This window comes from Apium graveolens, chromosome 2 (assembly GCF_009905375.1).
Source record: "Apium graveolens cultivar Ventura chromosome 2, ASM990537v1, whole genome shotgun sequence".
In the NCBI taxonomy this organism is placed as follows: domain Eukaryota; kingdom Viridiplantae; phylum Streptophyta; class Magnoliopsida; order Apiales; family Apiaceae; genus Apium; species Apium graveolens.
The window spans coordinates 187,556,053-187,579,935 of record NC_133648.1 but is presented as its reverse complement, the minus strand read 5'-3'; the positions used below and the strand labels follow the sequence as shown (position 1 = coordinate 187,579,935).

Genomic DNA, 23,883 nt, shown 5'->3' with positions numbered 1-23,883 from the left:
AGTCTGTAGATGAACATTGTCTCTGAATCCTTTGACAGATATTACTTTGCGAGATCTCTCTGACGGTAGATCCACTATTTACTTATTACATTCTTATTTGAGTTGAGTTGAATCCTCGAATATACAAATAGGTCTATGACATATGACTTACATTCAACCAATTACATCTGAGACCAAGGTTGACCCAAAGTTACCTAAGTCAAAAGATGCAGGAGGAATGAAGTCTAGGAAAAAGACTAACAAGGCTGGACCCAAGGAAACTTGGATACCAAAATCAACTTGATTGATTTTGTTGTGTGCAGGGAAAAAGAAGGAATCTATGGTACTTGGACAGTGGTTGTTCAAGACACATGATAGGAGATTTCACCCTGCTCACAGAGTTCAAGGAGAGAGCTGGCCCTAGCATAACCTTTGGAGATGACAGCAAAGGGTTCACTATGGGATATGGCTTGATTTCAAAAGAAAATGTCATCATTGATGAAGTTGCATTAGTTGATGGTCTCAAACACAATCTATTGAGCATCAGTCAACTATGTGACAGAGGGAATACTGTTTCCTTCAATTCTGAAGCCTGTGTTGTCACAAGTAAGAAAGACAACAAAGTGGTTCTAACTGGAGTTAGAAAAGGGAATGTGTACCTAGCTGACTTTAACTCTACAGATTCAGAATCAATTACTTGTCTTCTCAGCAAAGCAAGTCCAGATGAAAGTTGGCTATGGCACAAGAAGCTGTCCCATTTGAATTTCAAGACAATGAATGATCTAGTCAAAAAGGACTTAGTTAGAGGAATCCCTCTACTGGAATTCACAAGGGATGAACTATTGTCAGAAAGGAAAGCAAAAGAAAGCATCATTCAGTAAGAAGCTTGAATCATCAATTGATGAACCATTACAACTGCTACACATGGATCTTTTTGGACCGGTCAATGTATTGTCAATTTCAAGGAAAAGATATTTCCTAGTGATTGTAGATGATTTCTCAAAGTTTTCATGGGCTTATTTCCTTGGATCAAAGGATGAAGCTAGTGAAATCATTATCAATCATATCAAGCAAGTCAACAATCATCCAGATTTCAAAGTAAGGAATATCAGGAGTGACAATGGAACTTAGTTCAAGAATACAACCATGAAGTTGTTCTGTGAAGAAAATGGGATCATGCATGAGTTCTCAGCTCCAAGGACTCCACAACAAAATGGTGTGGTGGAAAGGAAGAACAGATCACTAATTGAAGCTGCAAGAACAATGCTTGAAGAGTCAAAACTCCCAACATACTTTTGGGTTGAGGCTGTTAACTGTGCATGTTATACTCAGAATATTTCTCTAATTAATCAGGCAAAAGGCATGACTCCCTATCAATTGTTCAAGAGAAGAAAACCAACTTTAAACTTTCTGCATGTCTTTGGTTGCAAATGCTACATTCTAAGGAATCAACCTGATCACAAAGGGAAGTTTGATACAAAGGCTGATGAAGGAATATTTGTTGGTTATTCTGCTGAAAAATCATATAGAGTCTACAATCTAAGAACCAACATTATCATGGAATCTATGCATGTTGTGTTTGATGATAAAAAGATTGATGGACTAACAGATGAGAGACATCATGAAGGACTCAAATTTGACAACATTGAGATATATTGTGATGATAGTGAAGATGAGAATGATGGAGAAGGCACCTCGAAAAAAATTCAAAATCTGCCTTTGGATAATGCACAGAATGCTGCATCCGTTGAAAGTCATAATTCAGCTTTCGTTGATAGAAGCAATGCAGCATCCGTTGAAAGACAAAGTTCATCATCCGTTGAAGTTCATAATGAAGCATCACAGTCTGTCAACGGATAATCATTTCACTTCATCAGTTGATAGAACTCCCAATTCCTTTTAAAGGATCAGCAACTCAGGGGGAGTTTCAACCAATCAATGTAATGACCCCCAAAATTTTCAACTTTTTGTAACCCTTGTGAATAGTGTTTTAGCTGAATGAGAAAACTTTTCATGCCACACTATGTAGGGTTCTATTATGGATATTCTGAGATTTTATTAGTACTCTATATGGTATCTAATTCCGAACACTTTGGTTTTTCCCGGAAATCCACTAGATACGGAGAGAATTGAGTATAAGGTAACAGGATAAAAAGGATTTAAATTAAAGGATTATAATAGAGGATCATAAAAAGGAATATAATGTATTGAGAAGGGTTAAGGGAACCTAAGTAATAAGATCCCGGGTATGATCCTTCAAACGATAAACGAGAACGAAAGTTAAGCGAACCGTATAACAGATCAGCGGTCATTAGGCAAACAATTAGGAAGTTAATCAAAGGGATTAGAGAGAGTGATGTCACCCAACCAATGAGAAGAGGACAAGGAGGGAAAGATGACATCACCACATGACATGGGCATGACATGGGAAGGAAGGAGATGTGGTGGCTTTTTAACCACACAAAATCAAGGGCAACTAGGTAATTTACTAAAACAAACACAAAATCAAACCAACCAAGCCAAGCAAATCATTTTTCATCCAAATCAAAAAAAAAAAAGAAACCAAGGCATTGTTCTTCATGCTCTCGGCTTTTTGACATTTTAAAGGCAAGGAAATTCAAAATCAAAGATCCAAGCCTCCTAAATTGGTAAGATAATTCCCTAATCATCTTTATGCTTAGTTAGGGCTATATCATGAGTTTAAGCCATCAATTCCTTCTCAATATTCTTCATTTAATCAAAGAAGAAGACAATGAATAGTGTTTTCAAGTTTTTAACTTGAAATTTTTCTTGATTTCCTTGAAGATCCAAGCATTCCTAAGACTTCCCAAAGCTTCTTAAGGCTTCCTAGCTCCTCCCACCACTTCAAGGAAGGTATACCATCTCCAAACCCTAGATTCCTATGTATTATAAGATGATTTTGATTAGTAGGGTGATATTGTAGCTTAATGTTTGTGATTTAGAGTTTGGGATTGAAATGGTATTGAAATGGAATGGTAAATGTTGTTGTTTTGGTTAAAAGATTGTAGTATAGTTAAATTCAAGCTTAGGCATAAGTATGAATATTAAAATTGAATTGGTTGGGGCTGATATGAGGTGATAAGGATGGATGTTGGTTGTATGATTGATTTGAGGTTGAATTGGGTTGGTTTTGAATGGTTTTAAATTGGGAAATCGCGTAAACATAGCCGTCGTAACATCCGATTTTCTTTAGACTGTTTTTGTGCATAACATTAGGACCCGAGAACCCCCTGCTAGATTATGACCATTGCCATGTTTAGATAGTTCGTGTGACGAGCTTCGTTTTGATATGTAGTTCGTTTGATTCCGATGCACGGTTTAGGAGAAACGACCGTTTCAAGTAACGGCGTTTCGCGAACGAAACTTTTCCCCTCGTCTTACTTTGAAACATAGGTTAAAGACCAAAAAGGGTTAATTAATGTATGAAACATTTATGGTAAGTGTGTTAGTCAGTTGGTAAGACACTCGTGAAGGAATCGCCTTAAAACTCGTAAAGGTTACATTATTAAAAATGGTGGAGCCGAGGGTACTCGAGTGACTTAAGAGAATCAGTAAGCGCAAAATAAGCGTTAGAGTCTAAGTTAGTTAAAGTATAGATTTACAAGTGACTTTGGTTTAATTCCAACTTACTTGTTGTTTATAGGTTACCAAACTCGTCCCGAGCCTTTTTTCACCCCAAGCCGCTCAGGCAAGTTTTCTACCCGTTATAACTGTTGTTGTGATGTATTTGTGTATATGCATGATCTTGCGTTAAATGCATATTTGTTATAGCAAATTCTTGCGATATATTGTAGCATGTTATATGGTATATATGCATGCCTATTTCGTATTCTTGCTATATATATCTGTTGATTCAGTTGATAATACCTATGCTAGAGGATAGCGGTAACTTGCATATACCCTTAGTATAGGGACCCAAAAGGTGGAAATATTTTCTAAACCGGGAGTCGAGGATCCCGAGTAGATTTTGTATATATGTATATATATATACTTATATATATATATGGTTATAGTTTTCAAAACTATTAATCGAATAAGGTTTATTCGATAACTTTATTTTATTTAATGAATATTATTATGAATATTCATTCGAGGGCTTATGACTTCTTTATTTTATTAAATGAATATTATTTGAATATTCATTCGAGGGCTTATGACTCTTTATATTATTTATTGATTATTATTTGAATATTCATTCGAGGGCTTATGACTCTTTATATTATTTATTGAATATTATTTCGAATATTATTCGAGGGCTTATGACTCTTTTATATTATTATTGGATATTACTTGGATATTCATTTGAGGATGTATGACTCCTTTATTTTATGAATGTTATTTATAATATTTATTCGAGGTATTATGACTCCGCTTATTACTGCAATATATTCTTTATTTTATTAAAGAATAAGGTGTCAATAATCAAACTTATTTTCGATTATTCAAATAAAGATAGTACTTTCGTATAAGTATATCTTTGGTTATTTAATACTCGTTTCAAGTATAAGTTTTAATACTTCTACTTCAATTATTTTTATAAAGATTATTCTTTATGGGAATATTATTTAAATAATAATATTCAGACATTTTCTAAATATACTGGGGACTGATTTACTTCATTAAATCAGCTTTACTCCAAACACTCTTTAAAGTGTTTTCGAGTCTTCAAAATGATTTTTAAAAGTTAGAGCGGATCCCAAAACTCATTTTTATATTTAAGATCTTCCTTTTAAGGGGATTTAAATACTCGCTCAAAACCTGAGGGATCCGGCTCTGTGGTATATTTTATATTCGCAACAAGGTTGCAGTTTTGGTAAATGAATTGATTACTTACCCAACGTTCGGGAAGTAAGTCCATCTATTGAGTCGGCATAAGCAACATGAGCTCAGTGGGCGTCCATGATAGTGTAAGTGGCTCAGTGGGAGTCCATCAAATGCATAAGTGGCTGAGTGGCAGTCCAGCATAAGGTCCTATTGAGACCAGGGTGATGACCAGTGGGGAATTCGTCCATCTACTAGTAGAAAAGGTTACTTATTGGTATCTTTGCCTGATCAGCGAGATACCTGGTTTATGCCAAAATTCTTTTCCTTTCCCAAAATTTATTGGATGTTTCAAACTCTGTTCATACTTTACATGACAGAGGTTTTCAGGAAATGTATAAAGAAGATGTATATGTGGATATATATATATATAGATCAGAACTTAATGAAGTATATCATAACTTCATTTCCTTTAATAATATTTCAAAGGTTTAATCTATTCAAATCTTTTCTTGTAGTCTCATCTATGTGATGAACTGGTAAAAGCTCATTATACTTTGAACAGTGGTAGTTCAAGTAGCTTTATAAATGATATAAGTGTAGTGAAGTATTTGGTAACTTCCTCCCTTGTTTTTACTTATATCTAGTAAGTAATTATCTTACACATGATAAAAGATTCTAGTAAGTATCCATTTAGATACTTATATCATTGTTATCACTACATATTATCTTGCGAGCTGTAAGGCTCACTCTTGCTTTATTTCTTCATCACACAACAACAGTTAGGAAAGATGGCCAGACTCCAGCAGACCCAGCGCAAGTGCGTGGGAAGCGTCCCGCGTCTTCCCGATGATGTTGTAGCTGTTATAGATGCAGAGGTAGATCTATTGTAGATCAGACCATCTACTTTTGAGAATCAATTATGTATAATTATAACTTGTGGCAGATAATGGCAATTAACTGTAAATTTATCAAGTAATCATTTTGGGTTGTAATAACTTTTAAATTGTGGATTCAAAGACTTGTACTTATTTCAATTTTATCTCTGAGACTATAACGGGTTGTGGTGTGTGTTAGTGTGGGGTCACATCATAAGGTTATTATTATTAATTAAGTGAAGTGATATTGTGGAAAGAAAGACCGTGACGACCCGGATCCCCGACCCCGGATCTGGGGCTGTTACAGAAATGGTATCAGAGCTAAGCGTTATAAACCTCAGAGATGATGCGTCGATATAATAACAAACTCACAAAGATAATAAGAACTCTTGCCAAGTTCATGGTCGGACTACTTAAAGTAGTGCTGACAGTTAAAACCCTTACGGGAACCCTTATAAGTATCATGATAGTAACTTAGCTCGTTTAATGTGTAGGCGCCTGAGATAGAGGACCCTGAGATGTTCGAGCGTGAGCATGATGAGGCACTGCTAGATGTTAAGGATCAGGAGGAGCCTGAGATGGAGGAGGATGAGGAGGACTCCTCAGAGGAGTCAGAGACGGAGGTCATTGCTATTTCAGATGAGGAGGACCCCTCAGAGGAGTCATAGACAGAGGTTATTGCTATTCCAGATGAGGAGGACCCGGATGAGGTCCCAGTAGCTGAGAAGCGTGTTGGACCTATGGTAGTGTATGCTGGTACCCCATTACCCACACTTCCGGTGGTCAGAGCCCCTACCCCTCCACCACTATCTTGGATTCCCGATTATGACAGCTCAGAGACCCATACTTCCGAGCCTAGGCAGACCGAGGAGGCACCCTCAGCGGCTCCGGATTCACCACCTCTTGACCCTGCCCACAGGCAGTCTTCGTTAGCTCATGGATATGTTCAGGATGTTCTGAGGACCCGAGTGGCTGTTGCCGAGGGCCGACTGGATGAGGCCAGGAGGGAGTTGGATGCAGAGAGGGCGGGTAGGCGTACCCGATCTTATGAGACTAGGGCTTCTATACCCCGATCCTTGAGGAGGGAGCTTACGGGGATAGAGCTCACATCCCGAGCGAGGCTCAGATCGCTCCAGGGGGACAGGCATGGTAGGATCTCCAGGCGGCAGGCCGACTATATCTTCCGTCGTGCGATGGAAAGGGTATGGGAGCTGACCCGCTCCAGTGTATGATTCAGGATTGATGATGGAATAGTCTAGTTGTCTAGTTAGCCGAGGCCTTAGTAAGAACCAATTTTCCGGGATAGTTGACTTATATATAGCATCCCTTTTTCTGACTAGACAGATAGACTCTTGTGTATCACTTTTGGGACAGATGACTATAGCACTGTTGTACTTTTGACCAGATCAAACTATGTATTTCTCGCATTATGTATATATTTGTTTCCTTTCGGTTCAGTTCCATAGTGACGGGATCACTGCTTTTATCATTATTATTACTGCACTTCTTATTAGAACTGTCATAAAATAATAGAATTGCGATATACGTTCTCCCCATTATAAGAGCTGTGCAAGGCACAATATTGTATATGATTGTGACCTAACGTTGAATTTCCCAATAATTTTTTTTTATTATCAGAATCATGCCGCCAAGAAAGATTGGAACTAGGGCGAACCCTGGATCTGAGGACCAGGGAAGCCATAACTAGGATGATAGGAACCAGGAACACAGTGAAGAGGAAGATGAGGATTATGTGGAACAAGATGACTCCCTGTATGAAGAGGAAGAGGAAACATATGATGTTGAGGGATTTGAGATAGAGGCTGAAGAAGGAGAAACCGAGGTTGAGCAACCGGTACCAAACCCGGGCATGGATCCCATGGGCCAGTTCATGCAACTCCTAAGGCAGAATTTGGAACGTCAACCCAACCCACCCCCTCAAGGAAATAACAATACTGTGGCAAACTCTTTCAGGGCTTTTAAGTCCCTTAAGCCCCCTGAGTTCCACGGATCAGCCGACCCAGTTGAGGCAAGGGCATGGTTAAAGGAAATGGAGAAATCCTTTGAGATTTTGAGTACCGATGAGGCACAGAAGACTGTATTTGCTACCTACCTTCTGAAAGGAGAAGCTAACTACTGGTGGGAGGCCAAGAAAAACATGGAGACAGATGCTATTATGACCTGGGAGAGATTTAGTCAGTTGTTTCTGGGAAAGTATTTCCCGAGGTTTATGGAAAACCAGATGGAGCTCAAGTTCTTGGAGCTAAAGCAGAATAACTTGTCTGTAGCAGAGTACGAAGCGAAATTTACTGAGTTATCAAGGTTTGTGCTGGAGTTTGTGAGCACCGAGGAAAAGAAAGCTAGGAGCTTTCAGCAGGGACTGAAACCGTGGATTCAGAATAGGGTGGCAATCCTTGAGCTTACGGACTATGCCACTCTGGTGCAAAAGGCAACGATTGTAGAAGTCGGAAGTGAACAGATGCAGAAGGAAAGAGAGAAGAAAGGAATAAAGAGGAAAAGTATGAGCATGGGTGGAGGTTCCGCAGGAAGGAGCTTCCCAACTAGATTTAATCGAGGAGCAGTGTCCCTACCAGGAAGAAACACTGGGTTTAAGCGGCCAATGAGTGTGAGCGTGAGCCAGGGCGGCCAGAAGTCAAGAATGTCCTATTCCAACCAGTCTCGACCCCCATTGCCAGCCTGTAACATATGTGGAAGGAATCACACTGGGGAGTGTAAAGGAAAGCCAGTAACCTGCTTTAAGTGCGGTCGGGAAGGCCACTATTCAACTAAGTGCCCATTATCAACCCCTGCCGTCATTCCAACCACCACTTGTCATCAGTGTGGACGCCCAGGTCATTGGAAGAGGGAATGCCCAATGAACAAACCAGCAGCTTCGGGAGCAAGCAGGGCTGCTTCTAATAAGCCACCTACTGCGAGGACTTTCAACATGACAGTCCAGGATGCTATTAAAGATTCAGATGTGATAGCAGGTACCCTTTCTCTAAATTCAGTCAGTGCAAACGTTTTATTTGATTCGGGAGCAACTAAATCTTTTATATCAAAGGACCTTGCGCGTAAGTTAAGACTTAAGGCTGAACCCTTGATAGAACCCTTACAAGTAGAAATAGCCAATCATGAAATTATTCCTGTTAACCAGATTCACCCCGCCTGTGAGATAGGCAAAGGGGAGTAATCTTTTAGTATTGATCTGATTCCTTTTAAATTAGGGGAGTTTGATGTAATTTTGGGAATTGACTGGCTATCTAGCAATGATGCTCAGATAGACTGTAAAGGGAAGAAAGTTAAGCTAAATATCCCAGGGAAGAAGGAAGTTATATTTAGAGGAAAGAGGCAGACGCAGAAATTTTTGACTATGGCCCAGGCCAGAAGGATGCTACGAAAAGGAAATGAGGCCTACCTAGCCTATGTGGTGGACACGCAGAAGGAGGTGCCCAACTTACAAGATATTCCAGTAGTCAACGAATTTGAAGATGTATTCCCACAAGACCTTCCGGGATTACCACCCGATAGAGTGATTGAATTTTCTATTGAGTTGGCCCCGGGGACGGCGCCATTTTCAAAGGCACCTTACCGGTTAGCCCCGTTAGAAATGAACGAATTATTTATCCAATTGCAGGAACTCTTGGATAAGGGTATGATAAGACCCAGTGTGTCTCCGTGGGGAGCACCAGTTTTATTTGTTAAGAAGAAAGATGGGAGCATGAGGCTGTTCATCGACTATCGAGAGTTGAACAAGCTAACCATAAAGAACAGGTACCCATTACCTAGAATAGACGATCTGTTCGACCAGCTAAAGGATGTTGTTTATTTTTCCAAGATCGACCTGAGAACTGGATATCACCAACTAAAGATTAAACCCGAAGATATTTCCAAGACAGCGTTCCGTACCAGGTATGGGCATTATGAGTTCTTGGTAATGTCCTTTGGATTAACCAATGCCCCAGCGGCTTTCATGGATTTAATGAATAGAGTATTTACGAAGTACTTGGACAAATGTGTGATAGTTTTTATTGATGATATTTTGATCTACTCAAGAACTGAGGCAGAACATGCAGAGCATTTGAGGATAGCTCTAGGAATACTCAGAGAGGAGCAGTTGTATGCCAAATTCTCGAAGTGTGAATTCTGGCGGAATGAAGTACAGTTTTTAGGACATGTGATCAATAAAGAAGGAGTATTGGTCGACCCCTCCAAGATAGAGGCGGTCTCAAATTGGGAAAGGCCAACCACACCCACAAAGGTAAGGAGTTTTATAGGATTGGCCGGCTACTATCGTAGATTTGTACAGGACTTTGCGAAGATCGCAGCCCCTTTGACACGACTTACTCGTAAGACAGAGAAGTTTGAATGGACGGAGAAATGCGAGAACAGTTTTCAGGAATTAAAGAAAAGGTTGATAACGGCCCCGGTATTGGCATTGCCAGACGGAAAAGGGGATTTTGTGATATATAGTGACGCGTCGCACAAAGGATTAGGATGTGTGCTTATGCAGCACGGTAAAGTGATTGCGTATGCGTCGAGACAATTGATGGAATACGAGGTTAGATATCCTACTCATGACCTTGAGCTCGCGACAATAGTATTTGCCTTAAAAATTTGGAGGCACTACTTGTATGGACAGAAGTGCGAGATTTTCACAGACCATAAGAGCCTCAAGTACATATTTACGCAGAAAGAGCTCAACATGCGCCAGAGGAGATGGTTAGAACTAATCAAGGACTATGATTGTGAGATTCTCTATCATCCAGGGAAAGCCAATGTGGTGGCTGATGCCCTTAGTAGAAAGGAAAGACTCAGAATGATAACAACTTCGAAAGAATTGATAAGGGATTTTGAGAAAATGGAAGTAAAGGTAACCGGAACCGGAACTGAAAAGCTTTTTGAGATCTCAATGCAGCCAGAGCTATTGGAAAAGATCAGATTGTGCCAGGAGAAAATAATGAATAAAGGTAGAGAGTCAATGACTGGAGAGGAGATCCATACTGAGAAAGATGATAAAGGGATAATGAGGTACTCCTACCGGATTTGGGTTCCGAATGTTCAAGAGCTTAAAGATGAGATATTGGATGAAAGCCATAGTTCAAGGTATTCCATTCACCCGGGAAGTACCAAGATATATAGGGATTTGAAGGAATATTACTGGTGGCCCAACATGAAGAGGGACGTAGCAGAATGGGTAAACAAATGTTTGACTTGCCAAAGGGTAAAGGCAGAGCACCAGAGACCCAGTGGACTCTTACGACCCCTGGAGATTCCCGAATGGAAATGGGAACAGATAGCGATGGATTTTATTGTAGGCTTGCCAAGGACGAAGGCCAATCATGACGCCATATGGGTAATTATAGACCGACTGACAAAGTCAGCTCATTTCATTCCTATCAATGAGAGATACACAGTTGATAGACTGGTGGACATTTACCTTAAGGAAATAGTGACGCGACATGGAGTCCCAGCGTCCATTGTCTCAAACCGAGACCCCAGGTTCAACTCCAGATTTTGGAGGAGCTTTCAGGAATGTGCGGGGACCAAGTTAAATATGAGTACCGCGTACCATCCCCAGACGGATGGGCAGAGTGAAAGGACCATCCAGACACTAGAGGATATGTTGAGAGTCTGTGCAATAGACTTTAAAGGGAGTTGGGATGATCACTTGCCGTTGATCGAGTTTTCTTATAACAATAGCTTTCATGCTAGCATCGGAATGCCACCTTATGAGGCCCTATACAGAAGAAGGTGTCGATCTCCCTTATACTGGGATGAAGTAGGAGAGCGGAAGATGCTCGGACCCGAAGTGGTCCAAAGGACCAAAGATATAGTGGATCTTATCAGAGGGCGACTTGTAGCAGCCCAAGACAGACAGAAGAAATATGCAAACCTAGCCCGAAAGGACAAGGAATATGAAGTAGGGGACTTAGTACTGCTAAAGGTATCCCCTTGGAAGGGATTAATGAGGTTCGGAAGGAAAGGAAAACTAAGCCCAAGATACATTGGACCTTTTGAGATATTAAGACGGATTGGAAAGTTAGCTTACGAGCTAGCCTTACCCCCTAACTTGCAACAAGTTCATAATGTGTTCCATGTGTCAATGCTAAGGAAGTATCATCGGGATGCCAGACACATAGTGGAGTACGAGCAGGTGGATATGCAGCCAGATCTAACTTACGTGGAGAAGCTAGTAAGGATTATAGATAAGAAGGAGCAGGTGCTTCGGAACAAAGTGATCAAGCTAGTCAGAGTACTATGGCAGAATCATAATGTGGAAGAATCAACTTGGGAACTAGAGAGCACAATGCTAGAAAAGTACCCCCATTTGTTTTCTGTTTGATTCCGGGACGGAATCCTTTTAAGGAGGGGAGACTGTAATGACCCCCAAAATTTTCAACTTTTTATAACCCTTGTGAATAGTGTTTTAGCTGAATCAGAAAACTTTTCATGCCACACTATGTAGGGGTTCTATTATGGATATTCTGAGATTTTATTAGTACTCTATATGGTATATGAGTGTATGTAAAGATCGCCAGAATCCAATTCCGAACACTTTGGTTTTTCCCGGAAATCCACTAGATACGGAGAGAATTGAGTATAAGGTAACAGGATAAAAAGGATTTAAATTAAAGGATTATAATAGAGGATCATAAAAAGCAATATAATGTATTGAGAATGGTTAAGGGAACCTAAGTAATAAGATCCCGGGTATGATCCTTCAAATGATAAACGAGAACGAAAGTTAAGCGAACCGTATAACAGATCAGCGGTCATTAGGCAAACAATTAGGAAGTTAATCAAAGGGATTAGAGAGAGTGATGTCACCCAACCAATGAGAAGAGGACAAGGAGGGAAAGATGACATCACCACATGACATGGGCATGACATGGGAAGGAAGGAGATGTGGTGGCTTTTTAACCACACAAAATCAAGGGCAACTAGGTAATTTACTAAAACAAACACAAAATCAAACCAACCAAGCCAAGCAAATCATTTTTCATCCAAATCAAAAAAAAAAAGAAACCAAGGCATTCTTCTTCATGCTCTCGGCTTTTTGACATTTTAAAGGCAAGGAAATTCAAAATCAAAGATCCAAGCCTCCTAAATTGGTAAGATAATTCCCTAATCATCTTTATGCTTAGTTAGGGCTATATCATGAGTTTAAGCCATCAATTCCTTCTCAATCTTCTTCATTTAATCAAAGAAGAAGATAATGAATAGTGTTTTCAAGTTTTTAACTTGAAATTTTTCTTGATTTCCTTGAAGATCCAAGCATTCCTAAGACTTCCCAAAGCTTCTTAAGGCTTCCTAGCTCCTCCCACCACTTCAAGGAAGGTATACCATCTCCAAACCCTAGATTCCTATGTATTATAAGATGATTTTGATTAGTAGGGTGATATTGTAGCTTAATGTTTGTGATTTAGAGTTTGGGATTGAAATGGTATTGAAATGGAATGGTAAATGTTGTTGTTTTGGTTAAAAGATTGTAGTATAGTTAAATTCAAGCTTAGGCATAAGTATGAATGTTAAAATTGAATTGGTTGGGGCTGATATGAGGTGATAAGGATGGATGTTGGTTGTATGATTGATTTGAGGTTGAATTGGGTTGGTTTTGAATGGTTTTAAATTGGGAAATCGTGTAAACATAGCCGTCGTAACGTCCGATTTTCTTTAGACTGTTTTTGTGCATAACATTAGGACCCGAGAACACCCTGCTAGATTACGACCATTTCCATGTTTAGATAGTTCGTGTTACGAGCTTCGTTTTGATATGTAGTTCGTTCGATTCCGATGCACGGTTTAGGAGAAACGACCGTTTCAAGTAACGGCGTTTCGCGAACGAAACTTTTCCCCTCGCCTTACTTTGAAACATAGGTTAAAGACCAAAAAGGGTTAATTAATGTATGAAACATTTATGGTAAGTGTGTTAGGCAGTTGGTAAGACACTCGCAAAGGAATCGCCTTAAAACTCGTAAAGGTTAAATTATTAAAAATGGTGGAGCCGAGGGTACTCGAGTGACTTAAGAGAATCAATAAGCGCAAAATAAGCGTTAGAGTCTAAGTTAGTTAAAGTATAGATTTACAAGTGACTTTGGTTTAATTCCAACTTACTTGTTGTTTATAGGTTACCAAACTCATCCCGAGCCTTTTTTCACCCCAAGTCACTCAGTCAAGTTTTCTACCCGTTATAACTGTTGTTGTGATGTATTTGTGTATATGCATGATCTTGCGTTAAATGCATATTTGTTATAGCAAATTCTTGCGATATATTGTAGCATGTTATATGGTATATATGCATGCCTGTTTCGTATTCTTGCTATATATATCTGTTGATTCAGTTGATAATACCTATGCTAGAGGATAGCGGTAACTTACATATACCCTTAGTATAGGGACCCAAAAGGTGGAAATATTTTCTAAACCGGGAGTCGAGGATCCCGAGTAGATTTTGTATATATGTATATATATATACTTATATATATATGGTTATAGTTTTCAAAACTATTAATTGAATAAGGTTTATTCGATAACTTTATTTTATTTAATTAATATTATTATGAATATTCATTCGAGGGCTTATGACTTCTTTATTTTATTAAATGAATATTATTTGAATATTCATTCGAGGGTTTATGACTCTTTATATTATTTATTGAATATTATTTGAATATTCATTCGAGGGCTTATGACTCTTTATATTATTTATTGAATATTATTTCGAATATTATTCGAGGGCTTATGACTCTTTTATATTATTATTGGATATTACTTGGATATTCATTTGAGGATGTATGACTCCTTTATTTTATGAATGTTATTTATAATATTCATTCGAGGTATTATGACTCCGCTTATTACTGCAATATATTCTTTATTTTATTAAAGAATAAGGTGTCAATAATCAAACTTATTTTCGATTATTCAAATAAAGATAGTACTTTCGTATAAGTATATCTTTGGTTATTTAATACTCGTTTCAAGTATAAGTTTTAATACTTCTACTTCAATTATTTTTATAAAGATTATTCTTTATGGGAATATTATTTAAATAATAATATTCAGACATTTTCTAAATATACTGGGGACTGATTTACTTCATTAAATCAGCTTTACTCCAAACACTCTTTAAAGTGTTTTCGAGTCTTCAAAATGATTTTTAAAAGTTAGAGCGGATCCCAAAACTCATTTTTATATTTAAGATCTTCCTTTTAAGGGGATTTAAATACTCGCTCAAAACCTGAGGGATCCGGCTCTGTGGTGTATTTTATATTCGCAACAAGGTTGCAGTTTTGGTAAATGAATTGATTACTTACCCAACATTCGGGAAGTAAGTCCATCTATTGAGTCGGCATAAGCAACATGGACTCAGTGGGCGTCCATGATAGTGTAAGTGACTCAGAGGGAGTCCATCAAATGCATAAATGGCTGAGTGGCAGTCCAGCATAAGGTCCTATTGAGACCAGGGTGATGACCAGTGGGGAATTCGTCCATCTATTAGTAGAAAAGGTTACTTATTGGTATCTTTGCCTGATCAGCGAGATACCTGGTTTATGCCAAAATTCTTTTCCTTTCCCAAAATTTATTGGATGTTTCAAACTCTGTTCATACTTTACATGACAGAGGTTTTCAGGAAATGTATAAAGAAGATGTATATGTGGATATATATATATATATATCAGAACTTAATGAAGTATATCATAACTTCATTTCCTTTAATAATATTTCAAAGGTTTAATCTATTCAAATCTTGTCTTGTAGTCTCATCTATGTGATGAACTGGTAAAAGCTCATTATACTTTGAACAGTGGTAGTTCAAGTAGCTTTATAAATGATATAAGTGTAGTGAAGTATTTGGTAACTTCCTCCCTTATTTTTACTTATATCTAGTAAGTAATTATCTTACACATGATAAAAGATTCTAGTAAGTATCCATTTAGATACTTATATTATTGTTATCACTACATATTATCTTGCGAGCTGTAAGGCTCACTCTTGCTTTATTTCTTCATCACACAACAACAGTTAGGAAAGATGGCCAGACTCCAGCAGACCCAGCGCAAGCGCGTGCGAAGCGTCCCGCGTCTTCCCGATGATGTTGTAGCTGCTATAGCTGCAGAGGTAGATCTATTGTAGATCAGACCATCTACTTTTGAGAATCAATTATGTATAAGTATAACTTGTGGCAGATAATGGCAATTAACTGTAAATTTATCAAGTAATCATTTTGGGTTGTAATAACTTTTAAATTGTGGATTCAAAGACTTGTACTTATTTCAATTTCATCTCTAAGACTATAACGGGTTGTGGTGTGTGTTAGTGTGGGGTCACAACATAAGGTTATTATTATTAATTAAGTGAAGTAATATTGTGGAAAGAAAGACCGTGACGACCCGGATCCCCGACCCCGGATCTGGGGGTGTTACAATCAACATTCTATCTCACATCATGACAATACTGAGGCAACCTCATCTAGAGCTAATCTACCACCTCAAAGGAAATAGACCAAGAATCATCCTTTTGAACTGATCATTGGTGATGCTACATCTAAAGTGCAAACTAGAAGGGCTACTCAAGATGAATGTCTGTATAGTAGCTTTCTATCACAGGAGAAACCTACGAGAGTGGAAGAAGCTCTATTAGATCCAGATTGGATTTTAGCAATGCAAGAGGAGCTAAACCAATTTGAAAGGAACAAAGTATGGAAGCTGGTACCCAAGCCAAAGAACAAGAGTTCTATTGACACAAAATGGGTATTCACAAACAAGATGGATGAAAATGGCATTGTCATAAGGAATAAAGCCAGATTGGTTGCTAAAGGCTATTCTCAACAAGAGGGAATAGATTTTGATGAGACATTTGCTCCAGTTGCCAGACTTGAAGCCATCAGAATCTTTCTAGCCTATGCAGCCCATGCCAATTTCAAGGTCTATCAAATGGATGTCAAGAGTGCATTTCTGAATGGGGAATTGAAGGAAGAAGTTTATGTAAGCCAACTTCCAGGATTTGAAGATCCAAATTTTCCAGACTATGTGTATTATCTGTTGAAAGCACTCTATGGACTAAAGCAAGCACCTAGAGCCTGGTATGAGACTTTGTCAAAATTTCGTCTAGATAATCACTTCACAAGAGGTACTGTTGACAAAACTCTTTTCTTTAGAAATGTTAATGACTCTACAATACTTGTTCAAATTTATGTAGATGATATTATATTTGGTTCTACAGATGATAAGCTTTGTAAAAAGTTTTCTAAGTTAATGCAAAGTAAATATGAAATGAGCATGATGGGAGAGCTAACTTATTTTCTTGGTTTACAAGTTAAACAAGTTAGTGGTGGAATTTTCATTAGTCAAACTAAATATATTTATGATCTTTTAAAGAAGTTTGACTTAACGGATTGTTCATCTGCAAAAACTCCCATGGCAACTGCCACCAAGCTTGAATTAAACAAGGCTGAAAAGTCTGTAGACATTTCAAGTTATAGAGGCATGGTTGGCTCACTTTTATATTTAACTGCTAGTAGACCTGATATAATGTTTTCTACATGTCTCTGTGCTAGATTTCAAGCTGACCCTAAAGAGTCTCACTTAGTGGCTATTAAAAGGATTTTCAGATATCTCAAAGGGACTCCAAATCTAGGAATTTGGTACCCTAGAGAGTCTGGTTTTGATCTAATTAGCTACTCGGATGCAGATTATGCAGGTTGCAAAATAGACTGGAAAAGCACAACTGGCACCTGTCAATTTCTAGGGAATAAGCTTGTGTCATGGTTCAGCAAGAAGCAAAATTCTGTTTCAATATCAACAGCTGAAGCTAAGTACATTGTTGCTGGTAGTTGCTGTGCACAGATACTGTGGATGAGGAATCAACTATTTGACTATGGACTAACTGTTGACAAAATTCCTATATTCTGTGACAACACAAGTGCCATTGCCATTACTGAAAATCCAGTGCAGCACTCAAGAACCAAGCACATTGACATCAAATACCACTTCATAAGGGAACATGTGATGAAAGGTGTTATGGATTAAAACTACTATATATAATTGCTGTATTTAATACTAAGGAACGTGAGCTTCGAGGCTCGATTTGACTGCTCTTGTGTTTCGTGACTCAATCTGCCTTAACAAGATGCCTACGTACCTTGCTGATTGCCAAGGATCAAGTCAAAAAACGTAGTTCTGATGGGTGGGGGTGAGACCCCTTATATAGATGTGGGAGTCCTTGAATTGGACTTGGTATAGGAGACTTGGTGGATAAGCCTCTGAATTAGGATAGACTTAGGAGTCCTAGGAAGTAGGAAGCTGATTCCTTATCCTTTTAGGTTCCCTTGAGGCTAATCTCTAAGGACTTATATCCTCATCGGGACTCTTTTCAACATCTGATTTCTCCCTTATTAATTAATTACGAAATTAATTAATAATCAGGGCTTTTTGGCCTTTTTTTATTCCACCAGGCCTGATCTGGTCCGTCAGGCTTAACCTTTCTGGTCTGAATATCATACATCTTCTTATTGGGCCTAGCAGCCCATTAATTATAAAACCAGGACTTATTTATCCCTATCATTTGCCCCCCAACTTTTGGGAAACATTGATTAGGTTTCGCAGAAGTTAAATCTATTCGTTCCCTTACAGGGTTTCGTTTTTGCGTAAAGTGTGGAGCGACCTACACATTTACAACGAATCTTCCTTTTATTCAGAAATTATCTTAATTTCCAGGAATTTTTCCCTAATTTTCTGGGATTTATCCTTAATTTTCTGGATTTTTCCCTTAATTTCTGGGATTTATCCTAATTTTTCTGGATTTATTCCTTATTTCTGAGAATATTAACATTTTTCAGAAAATATTTAAGGAATTTCCTTATTTTTCTGGATTTTTCCCTTAATTTCTGGGATTTATCCTTAATTTTCTGGATTTTTCCCTTAATTTCTGGGATTTATCCTAATTTTTCTGGATTTATTCCTTATTTCTGAGAATATTAACATTTTTCAGAAAATATTTAAGGAATTTCCTTATTTTTCTGGATTTTTCCCTTAATTTCTGGGATTTATCCTTAATTTTCTGGATTTTTCCCTTAATTTCTGGGTTTTATCCTAATTTTCTGGATTTTTCCCTTAATTTCTGGGATTTATCCAATTTTCTGGATTTATTCCTTATTTCTGAGAATTTTTCAGAAAATATTTAAGGAATTTCCTTATTTTTCTGGATTTTTCCCTTAATTTCTGGGATTTATCCTAATTTTCCTGGATTTATTCCTTATTTCTGAAAATATTAACATTTTTCAGAAAATATTTAAGGAATTTCCTTATTTTTCTGTAATTTTTCAGAGATTTTTCTTTTCTTTTTTTTTTTTTTTTTTTTTTTTTAATATAAAATTCGACCAGGAATCCATTCGGCCAGGATCCTGGTCGAATTACCCTTCAGTGTGCCTTGGTCGACTGAATTTCGAGCAGGGTCTATTCGATCAGGAATCCTGGTCGATTTTCGGCCAGGATTTTCACCCCTTCCCCTTTTTTTTTTTTTTTTTTTTTTTTTTTTTTTTATTTAGCAGAAAATTTTCGACTAGGAATTTTTCGAGCAGAAAATTTTCGACTAGGAATTTTTCGAGCAGAAAATTTTCGACTAGGAATTTTTCGAGTAGAAAATTTTCGACTAGGAATTTTGTTGTTCTTTCGGTCAGGAGTCCTGCTTTTTGACCGAATTAACCTTCATTTGTTGCCCAGGTCGATGCAAATTCGGGCAGGGCTCATTCGATCAGGAATCCTGGTCGAATTTCGGCCAGGATTTTCACCCCTTCCTCTTTCTTTTTTTTTTTTTTTTTTTTTTTTTTTTTACAATTTTCGACCAGAAAATTTTCGACTAGGAATTTTGTTCCTTTCGGTCAGGAGTCCTGCTTTTTGACCGAATTAACCTTCATTTGTTGCCCAGGTCGAAGCAATTTCGACCTCCTGTATTTCGACCAGGATTTCCACATGATTCCTGGTCGAATTGGGTCATATTCCTGATCTTTTTATCCATTTCTCCCTGGACTTTATTTTTGGGCCACCTTCACTTAGCTGGGCCTTCATTCTTTTGGCCCATTATGACTGGATTTTGGGTTATGGGCTGTTAACCTTAAATATCTGGGCCCTTTTCTGGGCTTTTTAAACACTTGGGCCCTTAGCTGGGCTTTATTTTTTCAAGGTTTTTTTTAGAATTGGGCCTCATTTCTAAGCCCAAATTCCAAACTCTTCTAATATCTTTCTGGATTCTTCCAAAATCTTGAAAAAACTCAAGTTTTTCTTTTGATTTTTTTACTAGAATTCTCTTGAATTTTCCAGGAACTTCCAGAACCTTCCAACTTTTGGGCCCAAATGGGCTTTTTAAGGTCCATTACCCATTTATTTCTCCTATATATAGGTGGGATGAGAGTGTGATTCTTCACACCTCTCATTTCATTTCTCTTCACCTACAACTTTCTAATCTTCTCCTCTCTCAAATCCACTCCTTCTTCCTCCCAAGTCTTTTCCAGTCTTTACTAGATGGCCGACAAGAGTTCCGAGAGGGCGGCCAAGATAGCCTCGGCTTCAAAACGAGGTAAGGATATCGAGATCCGCTCTTCATATATGTCTTTAATTGATATGATTAATACTAGGGGGGATGAATATCCTTCCACTGCACATCTCGACTCCTTTAATCACTGTAATACTTGGCATAACATAGATTTCAATAAACTAAATGCTCGTTATAACGTCCCTCCTCCCTTTAGACTAGTTCCAGTCTCTGGTGGTGACCGTACTTGCCACTGGAGGCCTGATACTCTCTTCATCTACACCGACGCCCTTAATGCTGGGCTCAGGTTCCCTTTTCATCCTTTTATCCCTCATCTTTTGGCTGACTTACAAATTAACCCGTGTCAGCTTCCTCCAAACGCCTGGAGGAATATTCTATGTTTTATGGTTTGTTGTCTTAGGGAGGGCTTTCCTCTTTCTGTAGCCGTTTTTAGGAAAGTCTTTCAATGTTACAATAGTTCTTCCAATATTTGTGGCTGGGTTTATGTCAAACAAAGGCCCAAAAGCAAACATATCTTTAACAGCGCCTCTATTCCGGATAATAATCCAAATTGGAGGAATAGTTTCGTCGGGTTACGTTGGGAGAATGGCGATTGGGGCACGCTCTTTCGATCTTCCTTCGGGAAGGTCAGTGATGGTAGCCTCAAATCCATTCACTTAACTCCTGAAGAAACTATCATTTATAATGGGCTCACTCAGGATGATGGCACCACCACCAGCTGGACTCTTTTAGAAGAGTTTTCCCTGATTCATGTGGGACTATCCTCTGTTTCTCAACAGGGTATTTCTCTTCCCTTCTCAATTTTTCTTTATTTCACGCATTATTAACATCACTTATTTTGTCTTTTGCTTTGTTTCAGCTGCTAAGGAGATTAACGAGGACAATGTCCCCTTGGTCGAGGAAACAGCTAGGATGAAGAAAGCTCGGTTAGCAGGCCTAGACACCAGAGGAAAGGCGACAGAGCCTATCTTCTTGAGAAAGCACAAGGAGCCTATGGGGGAGGCTTCAACTGAAGGAGCTGAGGGCCATAATGCTCCTATCACTGCTGCTGCCCCTGCTGCTGCTGCTACAGGCGCCTTTCAGCCTCTCTGGGGATTCCGCCGAGGGGATACCGTGGTTGGTTCCACGAAGCATGCTTGGGATTGGTCCTACCATAGCGTGACCCCAAAGGACTTTACTGATGTGGTGGCCACCCCTGACCTTGAGAGGATTAAGCTCATGGGAGCCCAGTCTCTGGCTTCGGTATGCCTTCTCTTTTTTAAACTTATTTCTCGTTCTTGTAGCACTTTCTTGCCTTATACTTTGTTAATTGTTTTGTTTCAGTCTAACGCCTACTTTCAAGGCGCTGTGAGGCAAGCCGAATCATGGAAGCGGGCTTCTGATAAGGCCGATAATGCCCTCAGGAGGCAGCAGAAGAAGTATGCTACCCTGGAGAAGAAGCTCAAGCGCAAGGAGGAAGAACTCGGAGAGTCTAACGCCGAGCTGGTGGTACTTCGGGCGGAGAAGGATAAAGCTATAGACAATTATCTGGACTCGGAGGAGTTTGCCCAATCCATGAGGATTAGGGATGATTCAGTCTTTCCCGAGTTTTTTAGGACTGGCTGGGACACGGCCCTTGGGACCGTGAACGAGGCTTGTCCTGATATTAACCCGGCGGACTACATCTGCCCTGACGATGAGGCTTTGCTACAGAGGTTTCGTACCCGAGTAGTTGTCTCGGATCATGTTCCTCAGGATCCACTTCTTCCTCCTCCCGAGTCTTTTTCCAGACCTGCTGAGGATGACAGCTCTTCCTCCTCCGAGACGACGGAGACATCTAGCGAGAGCGGAGAAGACGATGATATGGACGCCGAGGGCACCTCAGCTCCTTAGAGCTTTTTCAGCCCTGCGTGGCTTTTTTTATTTTCGAGACTTTATTTATCAAACTTTTGTAACATCTATCAGATCTATCTCATTTATCACCTTTTATGCTTTGCATCCATGCATTTGATTTTTATTTGTTAGGCCACAATCATACTTTGAAGAACTTATGAATTTCATAAAATTGTCTGGGATTCGTCCCTTACACAAGTCTTAATAAATTTCGTAATAAAACTAAAACATATAAATCCTAGGCAAGCAAAGCTTCAAGGTGCTTTTCAACCTACTCGCCATCCTGACGAGTGAGAATCGTACTTCGACCATCTTACACGTAGTAAACCTTCAGGTTTTGTGCGTGCCAGGTTCTCGGGACTTCAAAACCATCCATAGTCTCCAGCTTGTAGGTTCCTCTACCCTGAACGCTCTTGACTCTATACGGCCCTTCCCAATTTGGGGCAAGCTTTCCTTTCTGTCCGACACCAGAAGCCTCTATTTTTCTCAAGACTAGGTCACCTTGTTTGAAAAACCTCTCTTTAACCCTTAGGTTGTAGTAGAATGAAGCCTTTTTCTGATATTCTACTATCTTTGCGTGTGCTTTATCTCGTACTTCACCGATTAAATCCAGGGCTAACTTCTGCCCTTCCTCATTTTCTTTTTCATCAAAAGCCTGAATCCTTGGAGAAGAATGTGATATCTCCACGGGAACTACTGCTTCCGCCCCATATGCCAACATGAAAGGAGTTGCATCTGTCGTGACTCTACAGGTAGTCCTATAAGCCCATAATATGGGAAGTATCTCATCTACCCAATTATTTCTCGACTTTTCGATCCTCTTCTTTAGTCCATCCAGGATTATCCGATTTGCTACTTCCGCTTGCCCATTGGCTTGCGGGTGAGCCACAGAGGTGAATCGTAACTCAATTTCATTTTCTTCACAGTACTTCTTGAATTCCTCATTATTGAATTGCGTTCCATTGTCAGTGACGAGGATACGGGGAATTCCATATCGGCACATAATATTTTCCCACAGGAATTGTGCAACCTGCTTAGTTGTGATTTTGGCCAAAGGTTTGGCTTCGATCCACTTGGTGAAATAATCAATGGCTACAATCAGAAACTTCCTTTGTGCTGTGGCCATAGGAAAAGGCCCTAGAATATCCATCCCCCACATAGCAAAGGGAATAGGTGAGTTGATAGAGGTCAGCATCTCGGGGGGTTGTCTGGCGACTGGTGCATGCTTCTGACAACGATCACACTTCTTTACATATTCTTTGGCATCAGCCATCATTTCTGGCCAATAGAAGCCTAAACGAGTTATCTTATGAGCCAAGGCCCTGCCCCCCAAGTGTTGCCCACAAATGCCTTCATGCACTTCCTCGAGAGCCAAGCGTGCCTCATCGGGCCTAAGACACCTCAAGTAAGGAACCACGAAAGATCTTTTATATAGAATCCCATCTATCAAAGAGTACCTTAGTGCTCGAACAGTTAACTTCCGTGCCTCAATTGTTTCGCTTGGCAACCAACCGGTCTGAATGTGAGCCTTGATGGGATCAATCCATGACGTCCCCAAGCCTACGGGAGCTACAAGTTTAACATCTATGCTTCGTGTCTTCAAAACACGGAAGTACACACTTCCTGAACTTTTTTCAATCTCAGATGAAGCAAACTTTGATAGCGCATCTGCTTTAGCATTTTCTTCCCTTGGAATGTGTTCAACATGGCATTCATTAAATTGGGTCATCACAGCCCTTACTAGGCGAACATACTTTGCCATCGTATCATCCTTTGCTTCAAATTCTCCCTTTACCTGGGATATGATCAACTTCGA

The 23,883-nt window shown here is 39.2% G+C and overlaps 1 protein-coding gene across 1 annotated transcript in view; it reads left to right on the top strand.

Annotated features, from left to right (window-relative positions):
* LOC141695778 (uncharacterized) overlaps positions 1-22,232 on the top strand; it is a 68,079-nt gene extending 45,847 nt beyond the window's left edge. The window contains exons 2-3 of the mRNA XM_074499996.1: positions 21,055-21,437; positions 21,519-22,232. Of these exons, the coding sequence (XP_074356097.1) occupies positions 21,055-21,437; positions 21,519-22,067 (932 nt within the window). The 3' untranslated portion in view covers positions 22,068-22,232. The remainder of the gene's footprint in view (positions 1-21,054; positions 21,438-21,518) is intronic.
* The last annotated feature ends 1,651 nt before the right edge of the window (positions 22,233-23,883 follow it).